The sequence below is a fragment of the Acanthochromis polyacanthus genome, chromosome 9, assembly GCF_021347895.1.
Source record: "Acanthochromis polyacanthus isolate Apoly-LR-REF ecotype Palm Island chromosome 9, KAUST_Apoly_ChrSc, whole genome shotgun sequence".
Classification (NCBI taxonomy): domain Eukaryota; kingdom Metazoa; phylum Chordata; class Actinopteri; family Pomacentridae; genus Acanthochromis; species Acanthochromis polyacanthus.
The window spans coordinates 23,503,048-23,516,472 of record NC_067121.1 but is presented as its reverse complement, the minus strand read 5'-3'; the positions used below and the strand labels follow the sequence as shown (position 1 = coordinate 23,516,472).

The following is a 13,425-nucleotide window of genomic DNA, read 5'->3' as shown; positions in this document are numbered from 1 at the left end:
CCTATGTACAAACAATGCATCAGGCAGAGATAAGCTTCTCCAGAGTCAATAAAAATGGTTTTACTTGAATCCCATAAGGGACCGGGTGTGATTATAACCACAAGTAGTGGAGCTGGAAAAATAACATCATAGCATGTTGATCCAATATAAATGCATGCCTCCCACCAGGTTTTAGAGACTGGGAGCTCTGAGGGAGGACAGGGCTGAAATAACATGTGCTCAATCTTCTCTATCCATGGCTCTGTTTCTCCACAGTGCGCACAACATTCTTTGCATGCTTCATTTTATTCGAATGCTTTTCTTCTTGTTCGGCTTTCTTCCACTGTCTTACAAACCATAAACGTGCAAATAAATCTCAAGCAAAGACCCGCAAAGACAAAGATCTTTGCGATTGAAATAAAAATCCTTATTCCGTCTATCAGTTCAAATCGCATTTGCAAAAACTGATGAGCAACTCTAAAGTCACGGAATCCTTCATCTGATAACAATGACCTCAGTTTAAGATGTGCTGCTGTAATGTGTTTGTGCTCCAAGTGTTAATCCTTCAGGCAGTTCACACATTACACCCTGATCTCTCTCAAAGACATTCAGGGGAGCAATATGATTTAGTGTAATTCCAGGTGTATGTGCTTCAATTTCTACTTTAGCTGAAGACATTTGGTCAAATAGTGTAAAAAAAAAGGATTCATTTAAATGAAAAAGAAAAGTGGGGAATAAAGTTGGCCCCTTGGTGTGATTCAAAGCCAAGCCACTTAATAAGCACAATTCATTTTCCCCCTGGACCTGGCTCCCTCTATCACTAGTGACAGCGTGAAAGGTCAATAACCTTGGCTCATAGCCCTCATATGGTTAGCAATGCCATGAATAAATGGTTGAGGCCGTTATTCTAAAATCTTCGAGTCAGGCGGTGGAAGCTTATCTTCTACAAAGGTCACAGTGTTTAGATCACTTAGTGTGAGAGCGAAGAGCTGACACAGGACCTATACAAGATTGAGTGTATTGTACTTGTGAGGAATAAGATGAAAGATAGGTTGTATATTGGTCAGTATCTGCAAACTGTGGCTATACGGAATCTATAGTGTTATGAAAGATCAACAGACAGCACTTTGGCATCTCTGTCAATAAAACGTAAGGGCTCTATAAAGCAGTATTCATGATGTAAACATTGAATCATACAGCACTCTCGATTGGCAAACAGATAGACTAAATATGTTGCATTTCTTTTGGTTAGAAACCACAGAAAAGCTGCCCAGAAATCAGCAACTCCTGTAACACAAGACACCAGCTCTGCTGGAAGTACCTTGAAAGTTTTTACTGAGAGAAGTTTATCTCCTCCAAACATCAAGAGATTTGACCATGGAGACAGCAGACACTGCCAGGTAGTACTTGCGACCTTGATCACTTCATCATATTGAACAAAACCATGGCGTTACCTTCTAATGCTACAAATATGATTTGCTTACAGGTACTTGTCACTCTCATCAAAGACCAGTCAAATAAAAACCTTGTTAACATCCCCTATGACATATGTTTTTTTTCTGTTACAAGACACATCATAAAAGTAAAAGCAGTGAACACAGACAGCCGGAGTTTCACACAAAACAAACCCAAAAATGAATCATGTCAACTTGTGGTGAGGCTTTCTGTATCATTTTGCTTCCTTGGAAGGGTTTCAAGGTTTCAACATGTATGGATGAACTGCTCTGATATTACAACTTTCCACTGTGGAGTGTAGAGTAGCTTAATAATGTTTTAACAGAGTCACAGGTGAGCTGGTGTTCCTGAGGTGCAGCAAGCGACAGATAAATGGGTGCAGAGAGAGGCTGTGTAGAGCTACATCTAACACATTTTAATTCAGAAAATGGTTATTTTAAAACCTAAAGGTTTACATCCAAATTAATGTCAGCGTTATTTTAGCAAAACATGCTTAGGGTTAAAATTCTATTCCATAAACCTGATTCAAATATCTTCTTCCTCTTCATCACCAGCTGGGTTCTTTTTCCTGACTCAATTCATGGAAAAATTAGGAATGTTTGGCTTCATACTACTGATCTCCTGCTTAGCAAGACCTTTGTAACACAGGAGCAAGAGTTCAGAGTTATTAATGTAAATATTTGAATCCAATTAATTGTGCAACTTTAATGGGCAGCTGCTTCTACCCATTATCTGACACAAACAGATTCTACCTGCTCAGGATAAAATGACAAGAAGTCATAATGAAAAGAGGCGAGTAATGAAGAACTTAAAGCACCTAGAAAGGGCTTAAAACAAACTGGTCATTAAGAAAACTGAGAATGTCTGACTTACATCTGACAGGTGGTGAGAATGAGAACACTGCTGCTGTCACTTCTGTTTTATTTCTAAAAATCGCTTCATTGCTATTACTGTGACTTTTAGTGATGGAGTATTCATTTCAGAAATCTTCTGATTTAGTCATTTCTAGTAGCTTTTAATATAGCCATAGGGTTATCCACACAAACGCACACATTGTGCTAAAGCAGAAAATAATTCACAGCCAGAGAGATTCAATTTAAAATCCCATTCAAATAGTTATGGCATGTGTTTTAGCTATGCAACAGGTTCGTATTTTATGTAAGTTAAACATATTGCTTTAATTAGCAGAACTTCAGCTTGTAGCTGCATTTATGGGCCTCAGATAGAATCTACCCCCCTGCAGCCACTACCCTGCTGGGGAGGCAGTGCTACTGGAAATAAAGTGGCAACATGCTGCACGCCCTTTAATGCCTCAGTAAATATCGACAGAGGAGGAGATAGTATAAACTCAGACAACACAGGCCGCAAAGCGATATGTTGCTCAGTGCCGTGGTGTGTGCTCAAATGGAGGCTAGAAATTGCCGCAGGTCAATCACAATATCCGTCGTGATGGCAGACACTGGTGTCAGCAAGGGATGGTAACAGTAGACCACTTGAGAGAAGTAATATGGCGGGCTACATGTGCTTATCTGATGAGCCAACAGTTTGTGATGCACAATGGAAAGCAGTAATCACAATCATCAAGCCAAATCATGATTAAAAGACGTTTTTTTTAGTATAAATAACAATAATAATGTCTTTTTTCTAAGGCAAAAATACTGTAGGATCAACTGCTAGACACAAAGCACAACCTGGTGTAGAAGTCATAAAGTATCAAAAAACCACAAGCTCCACAAAACAACAGAAAGGCATCTTTCAAAAATATTACCACATCGATAAAATAACACTCATGACGGAAGCCATGAAACAACCAAGGTCACTCTAGGAAACAAACTCAGTCATTGAAAAAAAAAAAAGGACTAAATGCTACAGTACTGTCCTTGCATTACTCAATTAAGGCACATCAATCATTGTATCGAGCCAAGGGAGCTCCTCCATCTTAAAGCTCATATGAGGTGGAGGGGGAAGGGACAACCGGGAAGGGAGTGGTGGAGGTGATAAAGGACTGGATAAAAGGAGGATGCATGGAGAATGTCACGAGATACAAGCAAGTCATCAGAGGCTAGTGTCCAGAAAAGCGCTGGTGTGTTGAAATTGAAGCCTGTGCCGGAACACAATAGTTGGCGTGGCCTGCAGGAGGTAGACGTCTCTTCCCAGGCAGGATATTGGCCTTTGTGAACATGGCCACAGTATCTGGGTCAATTAACGTGTCCCTGCTTCAAATTTCTCTTTTGTTGTCAGAGGAATAATACCGTGCTAATTCATGTGGCCCCTTGAACGCAGCATGAGGTTTGAAAAACATGAGTTATGTGTGTCACTTACGTATAGAAAGAGGCTAAACACAGGGCTACTTCCGTTTCTATTTTCTACATTTGCACAAACTATCTCATTAATATATTCATTTCAGTATTAGCTTCCCTGTTTGACCCTGCACACAAAGACACAGTTGTCTGCCTGCTGTCCGTCGTTTACAGCTATGTGAGAAAGGTAATGCCGCTGAATCTACATCTGGGCAGCTAGTGAATGTGAGCTTGCCGGGTTAGAAGCAAAAAAGCTGGGGCTAAATGCATTGCTTTACGGACAAAAGATTTAACGAGAGAGTGAAAGCAGTGGGGAATGGGAGTGGCTTCCTTTCACTTGCCTGCCAATGCAGAACGTGAGGACAGAGCTCTCTATGCTCTCATCTAGCTTAACATAATGAGAAAAACAAGCACAGCATCGAGAGAAACTGTGGGCAAAATCGAACAGTGTTATTGCACAATAAACAGCTGGAGAAACACTACAAACAGAGCTTTTTTGGAGAGACAGAATCTGTGAAAGAGATATGGAGTTGTTCACTCTACCAGCCAAAAAAGGCTGTCCCAAAGAAGAAAAATGGCACCGAAATCCACAAATCAGTCCCTAGAAAAGTAAACAATTCACTCTACAGTGCTGATGTATTGTCTTCTAGGTGCAAGCTGGCATTTTCTTTTCCACACTGGCTCTAGCATTTCACTTGTGAAAAATAACACTAGCCTAGTTATATGGAGGCATATATGCACAAAGTCGGGTCAATGCAGCTATTTATACACGGCCTCATTGCATAGTGGGGTCATCTTATGCACTTTCTGGGTGTTCTTCATATTAAATTAAACAAATCAGAAGCAGCGTGTCCGATATCCCACACCACAGTCCCTAAGCATGATTACAGATCCTTTCTTTTAATGTCACGACCAACTGCAAACTGAGGAGGGGCGGGGACAGATTCAGAAGAATAAATAAATCTTTTCTCTTTTGACAGTCTTAGATGAAAGCACACACATCAATTTTAAAAGCCTAGAAATACAACGTCATGGATGGAAGGGCCCAGGTGTGATCTTGAAGCATATTACCTATAAACCCCCTTAACCTTCACATGACTGAGTCAGTCTCTGCTGATCATAACACACAATGAAAGTCTGATTTGCTAAATGTAGCTTAGAGGCAGCTGTGTGAGAGACAAATGACAATTTGCATTTTACCGCTTTAAGTCAAATTATACAGCTCGGTCCGACTGCTTGTCTACAATCACATTCTGTGTTGACAGAAAGAATCTCTCAAATAGCCTGTGAAAGCCAAACAGTTAAACAAGATCCAAGTCTCTGTTACCAGTATACTTGTACACCGTCATCAACAGCTCTCTGGGAAGAACAAGCTAATTATATGTCAAGGACAAACTCCATATTCACACTCACAGGCACCAGAGAGAGACACTTCAACTACTGTCCAATGTCAGAGCCTTACAGTTAGGTGCCAGGAGCAGAGGGCAGGGCCTGTAGCTGATAAGAGCGATATGAACAGAGGTGATGAGAAGCTACAAAGCCACTGTCTGTCCTCTACAAAATACTTTATCAACATTCAGGCATTGCACAAGTGCCTGTCTGCCTCTAAATATGGAGGGTTACGTTTCAAACTACCCTTGGATTGGTTAAAAACTTGGGGCCTCGAAAAGGTCACACACACATAAAATATGTCCTATCCTTTCTATGTCTGCCAGTAGGCTCAGAAAATACTCACAATTTAGCCACAGATGGGTGCACTTGCTTTAATATACTAACATCATTGTTATTTCATTTTTACGGTATAGCCTTAGGACTGCATTGGAGCTGTGATCTTCTGACAAATGACGGTGGTGGTGGTGTTCCCAGAAGTGCTCGACTAACTCAGCTTCTTCGTTTTACTGTAGGCAACATGCTAAAGGTTAGTTTCCAAAATCATGTATAACCAAAATTCAATCTGCTGTCACAATATGTGATGGTTATCTAGGCCACGGTGCACCAGAGAAAGAAAGAATAAAGTAGAAGATGAAAATAAATTTATGCAGGCTGATAACAATAAAGAATAAAACAAATGCAGCCCTACTCTGCCAGTGATGCTTTAGCTGGGAATTAGAGCGCAGCCTTCATTACAACATATTGATCTGAGCAAACAAAGACCCTGAATTCATTGATCCACTCTCAGGAAAAAGAGGGGGTGGGAGCAATGAACTGCTCTTTCAAACAAACTTATAGTGAAACTGTTGCCGGAGCTTAAAACTCTGAACCCCAGCAAAAAGAGAGATATGGTCATGGGGTTGTGCTTGATACAAAGAGAATATGAGAAACATGCAGCGACTACTATATCATTAAAAATAAAGGGCTTTCACAGTGCATTGTGTTGCTTTAAATTTTCCTCATCTACTGCATAATATCTTCTCTGTACCTATGGATCTCATCTTGAAAAGGAATTTGAATTCCAAGAAAGTCATGTTTGACAAATGAATTATTCAGCATTGGCACAGAGATCAATACATACACCTCAAAAACAACTCTTTATCTGGCGCTGTGTGTCTCCGCAAATATTCTGTTTCCGGCTTTTTCTCTAAGTTATTACTAAATATTTCAGCAATCAACAGAGCTATAAAAAATGTTCCAGGAACAGTTGGTTGGCCCACAACACAAGGGCCATAATAGTTAGGTACTTTTCATCATGCTGTCGCAGCACAAATAGTAAGAAATTTGATATGCAGACAGCCTGAAAAAAACTCAGATTTTTAAAATTTGCATTTGTTTGTTTTTCTAATTAACGAACACTTGACTCTCTAGGTCAGGATAACACAAGGTAGAGGTGTCAGGTATTTTGGGCCTCTCTGGAGATGGGTCAGGACCCCTTTGGCTGGCCTTCCATTCATTTATACCTCATCAGGAAACCCCCGTCAGCCTCATTCCTAATCTGTGGCCGGGAAAAGGCCTTGTGTATGTTGCTGAGCACTCATCCCAGTTTACAGGAGAGGGTCGAGAAGGGTCACCTCGCACCAAATGCTGGGGCCCCTTAAACACATATGAGTGGCCCCAGCTGCATTCAGGACCATCAGAATGTTAACAGGGCGAAGAGAACCAGAAAAACATAAAAACTGGTTCAGTCAATGCAGAATTTAAGAGTTCACAAATGCAATGTTTATCTTGTCAAAAGGGTGAAATTACATTTGTTTTAAAAGTTTGCCTTAAACAAAGAGAGGTAATTATTCTTAATGATAGATTGACTGCAAATTCTGAGATATATTTAGCCTGTAAGCGCTTTCCTGTTGATGTTCTCATTGCTGACGTTGACACTAATTGTTTCAATCACGTTATTAAACTGGTCAACTGTAAATCCCTCCCCCAGCTCATCTGTGGAGCCAGCTCACTAGACCCTCTTGACACCATCACATTTAAAGCACTTGAACCAAGGCCAAAGCCGACTATAAACATACTTCTCCTTCACCGCACCGCTCACATAATTGTCAAGAAAATAAGTAAAACTCAGGACTGAGGGGTGGAGGAAAGAAAAATGAAAGTAGAATATAAGGTTGGGGGTAGGGATGACAGAACAGCAGAATAAGAGAGCGTATTAAGCTCAATTAAGCTTTTGGGCTTTTCATTAACCCAGTTTTTAGGGAGGGAAACCTCTGCTGAATAATGCTCCGACTGACTCACTTTGCAACCCTGCTTTATAGGCTTCATCTAGAAAAAAAAAAACAACTGCGCAATGTGTGTCAGCTCTCCAAAGCCACCAGAATTCCATTAGACACCCAGGGGCAAACCACCCGCAGCCACAGTCTACCTGAAATTAAATGCAATTTAGTAAAACAAGTCATTTTATCAAACCACTAAACAAGATAAGAGGAAACACTGTGTGAATGTTTAAAGACTTTAGGTGCTTTCATCTGTACGATGGTCTGATAATGAATAACTATGTTTGGTCATTTCTCATCACACGGTATCAGGCCAGAGCAAATATTCCAGCCTTAAAAAGCAAGGTCATATGGGCCCCAGAGGGTAGACAGCGGGTAAGCCTAATGTGGTTTTGCATCTGCAAACAATGAGCGTAACCTCCCTTTAATGGATCATTGGAGAGGAGTTCTCATTGAAGAATAATTGTCCTGCCTGCCTTTCCTCTATGCTGCTCTGCCAAGCAAATTTGAAGAAATTCCTTTTAACAAATCTACAGAAAATCAATGGGGCATCATTTGGCCAGCTAACAGTTAAAAGTCCAGTTTGCCCGGCCAGAAACGTGATTAAATCTTACTGGCAAATAGCTATGTCAGCTGGCCGGCCACAATTGCCATCATCAAATCCACAGGATGTCTTCAATTTAGCGCATGCAGTGTCGGTCGTTTACATGTGAACAGCCACCATTTCCAGGTTTTACAAGGCTCAGGATGTGTATTCTCTTGATCAATAACAAACGCTACAATTATGTGGGACAAAGATTTCTAACAGCTCACACCCACTGCCTCTAATGCACGCCTGGAGTGAAATGCATATGAACAAAGAACTCATATTACTGACACCTTACAGAATACACTGACAGCATTACACTGATACTCAAGCAGATCTTATTTCAAATAAGCTAACCAACCTGGTCACTGCTCACTAATAACTTAAGGAGAAATTTCTGCACACTAGAATGAGCTCACTGGGTTATTTATTATGGGTTCTGCTACACCATGTTTAGACTTTCAGATATATTTAATAAGATACTGTAGGATTCACTCACTGATGCTTCATTCATTATTTAAGGCCATGCAGGGCACAATTGACAAAGTTAATGAAATGCAAGGAAACGTAAAGCCTCAGCCTGCTACATGTGGTTAAAGCCGCTTCAGTTTGAAAGAACCTTCCGCTTGTGGTCAAAAACAATATTCTAAACCAGCATGGTGAAAGCGAAGTTGAAAAACTTTGGGAATACTCTACACACTGTGGGGGCTTTGTCTTTCAAAACATGCCACAGGAGATTTTCATTAGAGAATGCAGTTTCATTAACATCATCCCACGCTGCAGAGCCCTGCTGCATTACAATGACACAGGAGTGCCCCTCTCTGTCAAGGAAATCTCCACAGAGCAACAACTAACAGGGGGAGGGGAAGGCAGAGAAAAGGGGAGAGAGGGGGTAGTGTGGGGGCAAACAAAAGAGAACCCGATTACCCCCGGTCACGGCTCATCCACAAGCCAACAGAGGGAAATCCATCACCTGCAGGATCAAACGGAAACTTGTGCACAAGGTAAAGCCCAGTGAAAGCTGTACCCACCCATCTAAGCACTCTCTTCCCTCTCTCCTTTCTTCTCTCGTCATTGCTACCTCCCCCTCCATCTCTCTGACTCACACCAACGGCAGCGTGCAAGTTTTAGGCACACACTGTGAAATCCAACACAAGCGAGAATGTTTTCTGGTCCAAATGACCTCAAGGCTCTAACCCATCTAATGGCACACTGGTGATATATTCCAGTTTTTATTACCGTCTGTAGACCTGCGTACCATTTCACGGTAGCTGCATCCTCATTTTGCCAATATTAAACTCCAAAGAAGCAGTATTGGTCATGCCTGCTGCAATGTAATGGAGTAGAGCAAAAAATATATTGTTTTCACTTTCTTGTTGGCATCATGTTAGTAAAAAATATAAACCTACTATAGCTGTCTTTCCAACAGAAGGACTACTGCTGTGACAAACATTTAAATTGCCGTTATTACTGTGATTGAGGGGGCTTTGCAGTGTAATACTGCAACTGGGCACATTACCATGTAATTCTAGCAGGAACCTTTAGGCATCAAAGTGTTTAAAGTAAGAGGCAGAAATGATTTAAAACTGTACAGCAGAGCAATTAAATTCGGACAAGACAAATGCAAAATAATGCCACAAGATAATGGAAACAATTCCGTGTGCCAGCACAAGGCATGGAATGTTTAATAGCTAGATTATTTGCTCGATTAAAGTCGCATAAGTATTCAAATCTGTGTGTAATTGATTTTTATTCACCGCAACAAGATGCATGTCCCCAGTGCAATCAACAAAGTTTTCCTACTTTTAATCACAACGCAGGCAGCTAATATTTGTCCAAAAATGCAAATTTAAAAAAAAGAGCAAAAACAGCATAGCCACAATGTGTGAAGTAACAATCTGCCTGTGTCTCAGCCTGCTTTGAAAGAACAAGCGGCGTGTAAGCAAAATGGACAGGAGCAGTGCAAAGTCGAACCACATTTGAGCTGGTTTACAAGGCAAACTACATGACTCGCGATACCACACAACCACACCGAAGCTAATTGTTTAAATATGCCGGGCTTGTTCTGATCCCCCCTGAAATGTAACACATGGAGGCAAGCACGCTCAACTGACGTGCATGCCTACACACAAAGACACACACGCAGACGCTCAATCAAACACAGACATAGCAGGCACACAGCGCGAAACAGGACAGGACATATTTCACTGCTCACCGGTGAAAAGGGGCTGTCCTTTCTCTGTGATATTTGGCACCACAACCTCGTTGACATCTTCAGAGAAGCCCGGCCTGCATGGTGGGGTACCCCTGCCCTCTGCTGCAATCTGTGACGGGGGAATGAGAGAAGAGGAGGGGCGGGGGGAGACAATGAATCATAAATCAACCTTCAAAAAATGCACTCTGTTGACTCCAAAACCCCTTGGTCACGTTCTGAAGTCCCCACAGTTGTACAAAAGCATCTGTTGTTTTTATAACAGGGGCTGCAATTAGGATAATGAGGCCAAAAGGGTTAAGCATTAGCCAAAAAGCATGGCTAGGCAAGAACAAGCTCCATTTGTCCCCATGTAGGGGCCCAGGCGCAGGGTAATGGCCAGCACTGTCGGCCAGCCCCTCTGATCAACACACCACTCTGGACAAACACTCTTCACTTTGAAGTACAGGAACAAGGGAATAAAAAGTAAATGCTAACAATCCGCTGTTGAGGGAATAAACATTTATGAGAGAATGTCTGAATAAACACCCTAAAACAACAGGATTTTCTGAAGTGAATGCGAGGTTATGACTGATCAATATATTCATTTTTGTCTTTTTGTACTGCCTGGCTTTGAAAAGGAAAACTCTGTGCTTAGGTTGTCAATAAAAATACTCACAGAATTATGAGGCAAAGAAGTACAAAACATGTGAATCACGCCGACGCTGGTGTTTCCATGAAGCAAGAATTTAGCACAAAAGAAAAGAAAAAACACTAACCACAAACAGGGCATAACTCTGAAGGAAAATGCTCTGGTGTTCAGGCATGTCCAAATGTACTCCATCACACAGCCTCAGCATTGATTCAGCTCCCTTGAACAGAGGCCTGGCCCTATTTCTTTGCATGCACTCTCTAAAGAATGTAAAATGAGAGGAGTCCTGCTGAAAAAGAGCATTGTGAGTATCCGTGCCACTTGCCATTCTTAATCAGAGGAATTTAAATGGAAAACGCTTGCAAGAAGAAGAAGGGAGGAGGAGGGAGTAGCAGGATGTACATTTCTGGATTTAAATGTTAACACAAATGCCAGCCCTGTGCAATGAGCCTATATCAGGTGGTATCATTTGAGGGCTATTCTCTGTTGCTCAAGGGGAAGCTTGAACAGAGCAGCTATGTAGTCAAGAAAATATATTATTTCCACAGAACACTGGAGGGGTTTACATTCTTAAGGTTGGACAACAATCCCCATCCCATCAGTGTCATAAAGTTGGGTTATACTGAGTCACCAGCATATTTTACAGCACGCTTCTTCTCATTGTTGCTCACAACGACTTTTACCAGAGAGGCAATTAACTCGCCGGGGGGACAGGGACACGCTGCAGCAATCTACATAAATATTCAACCTAAACTAAATATAATCACAAGTAGGTGAACACGGGCCCGTTGTCCTTTAACTTCCAGACAATAAGGTTCAACCACACGAACTCCTAAATTAACCTTTTTAGGTAAATTTCTTTAAAGCAAAATTCAAATTAGCGCAGTGCTGCGTCGCGTGAGAAAAAAAACCCCGAATCGTTAGCTCGTAAACGCGGTTTAAGCTAGTTCCGAGCTACTTTATTGTTTCATTTATTTTATTCTCCTGGCCACTACACAGATTACACTGTTCACCAAAGTGCCCGCTGGAGGGCTAGCAGCTCGTACGGGTTTCCAACTCAACAAAACAGCATCGCTACGGAACAGAAACAAGCACCGAAAGTGTCCGGTGTGTAACTCGCTCGAAGCCGCTCTTTGAGATTACGTTACCTGCAGTCCTGCCAAGACCACCAGCAGCACCAGCCCACTGCCATCGTGCAACGAGTACATAGCTCGCTTAATTCCCGGAATGCGTAAAAACAAAAAAAAAAAGGGAGAAATGAGGAAAAATGGGGGAAAAAAGAATATCCAAGTGGCTCAAATGTGGCCTCAACGGAGATTTTAAAAAATTCCTCTACGACAAAGGCAGGAACAGCTTTAGCAGCACGAGCGGCGGCGGCGGCGGCAGCATGTATGTAGCAGCCTCCTCCTCTGTGTTCTCCGGTCCGTACTGAGGGAGAGCAGTGCCTGGTACTGAGGCTGCTGCTCCCTCCCATCCAGTCCGACACAAAAAAAAGCCCCGGCCACTAGTCTATAAACCGCCCATCTCACTGTCTCTCCCTACTGGTGACACAGCCAATTTCACTGCTGGGACGGAGCAAGGTCTCCTGTGTTAACCATCATCTCAAATGACAGGGTATTATTATTTTATACATTGTTGTTGCCTGTTATCTGGGATCTGGACTAGGCTATTTTAAAAGGTGGCTGTAAAATTTATGACTGCCATTTGTTCTCTTTTGCACAGCCTGAGAATGTAGGTTAAAAAAAAATGCTGATAGGGCTTTATTGGCATATTCTGAAAAAAATATGTATATAAAAACATTCAAACTACTTTGAATATGGCTTTAACATATAGCTACCATTAAGTTTTAATGTCATGTTAAAATATTAATGTATATTTTCAATAAAAAATAAATGTCCCCTGATGTTTTTTTCGTACTGTTAAAGAATATATTTTCGTCTTAGTTTTCAGTATTTTAAGGTCAACTTGAGGTCATCGTTTATTTCTTTATCATCTGGTTTCACTTACTCAGGTGCATTATGTGTAAATTAGAGTCACTTCAGTGGCACGTAGAAATACAAAGAAAGCAGACATTCATCTATATTAATGTCTTAATAAATCTGTTTTGATACACGATGTGATTTCAACCTTTAATTAAACCTTAATTTAAATCGTCAAGGGCAAGCCCTGTGTTGTCGAGAGTACAGTTAACAGAACAGTCATGGAGGAGGCAACAATCAACAAGACAACAAAGAAAGCAACACAGTTTAAAAAAACAATCACATTTAGCCTATAATCATGGATATAAACACAGCTGCATCATTTACCATCTGACATTTGGAGATTGCCACAATTTTAGTGTAACATTTTAAAGTTGATTTCTGACTATGACACTCTGACTTGTGTGAGGCCTAAATCTGTACTGTTTTTCATTTAAATTCTGTGGTCATCAGCCCCAGACTCCTCAGAGAAAAGTCAGTTTTGAATGTCATGGGAATCAGCGAATCAGGATTCTGTCAGTTGTCTGTCAGGCTGCATAAAAAGTGGCCCAGACTCTATTGATCATAAGGTGTGAGATTCTGATCACACTGGCCCTTAGATAATTGACTTTTACTGCATGTTTGATCTTCAGG

The 13,425-nt window shown here is 41.3% G+C and overlaps 1 protein-coding gene across 1 annotated transcript in view; it reads right to left on the bottom strand.

Annotated features, from left to right (window-relative positions):
• cdh2 (cadherin 2, type 1, N-cadherin (neuronal)) overlaps nt 1–12,285 on the bottom strand; it is a 60,258-nt gene extending 47,973 nt beyond the window's left edge. The window contains 2 exon segments of the mRNA XM_022202674.2: nt 10,186–10,294; nt 11,962–12,285. Of these exon segments, the coding sequence (XP_022058366.2) occupies nt 10,186–10,294; nt 11,962–12,021 (169 nt within the window). The 5' untranslated portion in view covers nt 12,022–12,285.
• Between the last annotated feature and the right edge of the window lie 1,140 nt (nt 12,286–13,425).